The following is a 3,301-nucleotide window of genomic DNA, read 5'->3' as shown; positions in this document are numbered from 1 at the left end:
GTTTTTTAACCTAACAGAATTCTTTGCCGACTGTTTTCTCTATAAATGAAGAAAATAAAGTAAATATTTAAGTGTTGTGAAAAGAATCTTATTTAGTTGTACAAAGTACTTCAGAAAAGCGCTTTCGACAAAATACTAAAATAGAGATCTACTACTCACTTCTGCCTAGCTTAATAGTATGAGATTGCCGCAGCTGAATTGAACAACCTGATAATGCTCACTCTGGTTATTGTTTCCGTTTTCAAAAGCGCTATATGTTGAGCCACCTCATCTAGATTTGCCATGTGACATTTTTAGCAGCAATCATTGGTCGATTTTCTAACGTTGCCATTCGGGGAGTTGTAATGAGGCTTTTTTTTTGGTGCCGTGTAAGAGAATTATATATATAGATATTTGACGGACCATGCATCTTTTCAATCGTTTATTTAGACGCAAACATGACCTAGAAAAGGTAAAGGTAGATAAAGGAGAAAACTCCCGCAAAGAGAAAGCTGCCGTTCTCTTTAACAAGAAAACATCTTCTGCTCTGCAAAGCTCTCGTGATAGTGCATGCATGCGCGCGCAAATAGGTTTCCCCGATAAGAAAACCTAAACTTCTGATTTTTTTTTGTAATATTCAATGATTTTTTTACATTTTTATTTTCGCAGGACTTAAAACTTGCTTCTCTTTCCTTACAGTTCAATTTCTTTTTTTCACTTCCCACCCAGAAAGTATGTAACCTTACGGCAACCTTGTGTCGGAATTTTCTTTCTATTGACACAAAAATGTTTGAACTAAAAACCTTATTTCAATAAAGAAAAATATTGCAGTATCAAACCTTTCATCCTAAAAGGATTAAAAATTATTTTTTAAAGCTTCTTTAAAAAGTATTGTCAGTTAAGGTCCATAATGACGTTTTAGCTGACGTCACACTAGCGATAGGATCAAATTGCATTGTCCATTAAAATTTCAAGACAAGGTGGATTTTAGTTAAGCAGACTTCACAAAAAGAAACCTTATAATTAACTATATATAAGATTATTTTCAACTTGAGAATAGCTTCCCATATAGCAAAATAAGGTTTATTTTCACTCAATAAAAACCTTTTAAAGTAAACCTAAAAAGGTTTGTTATGCGGTTTAAGTGTGAACCTTCTAACCTCAAAACGAGATCTGTGACAATGTGCTCTATTCTACGCACATTACCCTTATCCAAAACCTTGGAAAACAACCCTGTATATAAAAACCTTTAATCGACGTTGTGTTAGGGTTTTCACGAGTGAACAAATCCTCGAATAAAGCTAGTTTTAAGGTGAAAATAATCTTAAATCTAGGTCATCATAAGGTTTCTTTTCGCAAAGTCTTGCATGCTCAGCTAAAATCCACCTTGTCACGAAATTTTAATGGACAATGTCATTTGATCCTATCGCTAGTGTGACGTCAGCTAAAACGTCATTATGGACCTTAACTGACAATACTTTTTCAAAAAGCTTTAAAATAAATTAATTTTTAATCCTTTTAAGATGAAAGGTTTGAAACTGCAATATTTTTGCTTTGTTGAAAAAGGTTTTTAGTACAAACATTTTCGTGGCAATTATAAGAAAATTCCGGTACTAGGTTGACGTAAGGTTGCATGCTTTCTGGGCTTTATTGAAGGATTTTTATCAAGCTGAGACAACGTCGTTTTAAGGTTTTTATATATAAGGTAGTTTTCCAAGGTTTTGGATTAGCAGTGTTTCCCAAATTTATGAATTTTGTGCACCCTTTCTAAATTTTTCGTAACGCTGCGTACCACTTATAAAAAACTGAATGTACTTTTTACTTTAAAAAATTTGCACAAAAGTTAAAAATCACCAATAATTGTTGAATGTCAACTCTGCAAAAAAAAAGCCAAGAGAAAAATACGTAATTGTAAAATTCCATGGCTAGCTTTGTTTTTAAATAAAATTTTTTGAAATTCTCGTTTTATGCAAGATATTTCGCATAAGAACGTGGACTTCCGCTAAAGTGTTCCCGTTCCCCTGGGGATACGCGTACCACACTTTGGGAAACACAGGATTAGGATAATGTGCGTAGAATAGAGCAGATGGTCACAGATCTCGTTTTAAGGTTAGAAGGTTTACACGTAAACCGCATTGCAAACCTTTTTAGGTTTAGAATAAAAAGGGTTTTGGTGAGTTAAAATAAGCCTTTTTTTCCGCTATCTGAGTCTGAGGAGTTGGGGAGCGAAGCGAGCAGATTCGGAGCTTCCAAATATTTTAAACTAAAGATAAAGTTTTATTTACTGCAATTGTATTCGTCACTGTCATCTGCACAGTTAGGTGTTTCATTACATACGTCTGATTTCCAGATGCATTGGCCGGTTCCACATCGAAATTTGGTTTTTAAGTCACATGGTCTGGCATGGCAATCGCGTTCGTCACTGTTATCTTTGCAATCATTTTTTCCGTCACAAACACGCCATTCATCAATACAATTTCCATTGTCGCACTGAAATTTGATAAGACAATCTGTAAGAAAAGAAATAAATTATTTACAATAAATATCAATTCCAGTTATAAAAAAGATAACCAAAACTTTTGATTTTTTTTTTAGTAGTATTCCATGATTTTTTTAAGTAAAACAGTTAGCTTGCTTTTCTTTTCTTATAGTTCATTTTCTTTTTTTCTCTCCAATTCATAACATAAACTATAAACCTTCAATCTAAATCCCTTAAGTAAAAAAAAAAAAAAAAATTCATATATTTTTTGTATGAAATTGTGCTAAGTTCATTTCAGACAAGAAACATTTTTTACTAATATCTAATTATTTTACAGGTCGAAAAAATTTAATTTAAAGAATGACATCTTGACGTTATTTTACCCGTTTTCAACTCTCGTTACTTCCTCAATTATTGATCAATATTTTCGTTTATATTGTTCATAGGAAATGTCATGTAACATGTATTTTGTATAAACTTTCTTTTTTGTGTCCAATGATTTCTGTAGTATTGTAGTGTATCTACCATTACAAAAATACAATCCCAATTCATTAGAATATAATGCACGTTAACTCGATTCTATGGATTACCTTTTCATAGATGAAGGTTAATATTTTATTTTTATTTTATAACCGTCGTTGAACAGTCGACCCAATTTCATAGGTTTACGACTACTAACGTTCAACTCCGTAGCCTTGTAATTTTGAACCAATCCAGAAGATTAGGAAACTCCTGGATCAGTACCCCCAGAGGTATTGATTTATTATGGGAACATGGAGGACTTTGAGACTCGACAGATTTAACGTGCATCAGTCACCATTTACTACACGGGGAGTCTTCGGC

General features: G+C 32.9%; 1 protein-coding gene across 2 annotated transcripts in view; it reads right to left on the bottom strand.

The window, feature by feature from the left end:
- The window catches only part of LOC107443409 (low-density lipoprotein receptor-like), a 33,251-nt gene that overhangs the window by 22,224 nt on the left and 7,726 nt on the right, over nt 1-3,301 (bottom strand). Inside the window, exon 3 of one of the 2 annotated variants that reach the window (XM_043048566.2) lies at nt 2,265-2,489. The exons of the other annotated variant lie outside the window; for it this stretch is intronic. Within the exon in view, the coding sequence (XP_042904500.1) occupies nt 2,265-2,489 (225 nt within the window). The remainder of the gene's footprint in view (nt 1-2,264; nt 2,490-3,301) is intronic. 2 annotated transcript variants of the gene reach the window in all.

Source organism: Parasteatoda tepidariorum, chromosome 6 (assembly GCF_043381705.1).
Source record: "Parasteatoda tepidariorum isolate YZ-2023 chromosome 6, CAS_Ptep_4.0, whole genome shotgun sequence".
NCBI lineage: Eukaryota > Metazoa > Arthropoda > Arachnida > Araneae > Theridiidae > Parasteatoda > Parasteatoda tepidariorum.
This window is presented reverse-complemented; position numbering and strand designations above follow the sequence as displayed.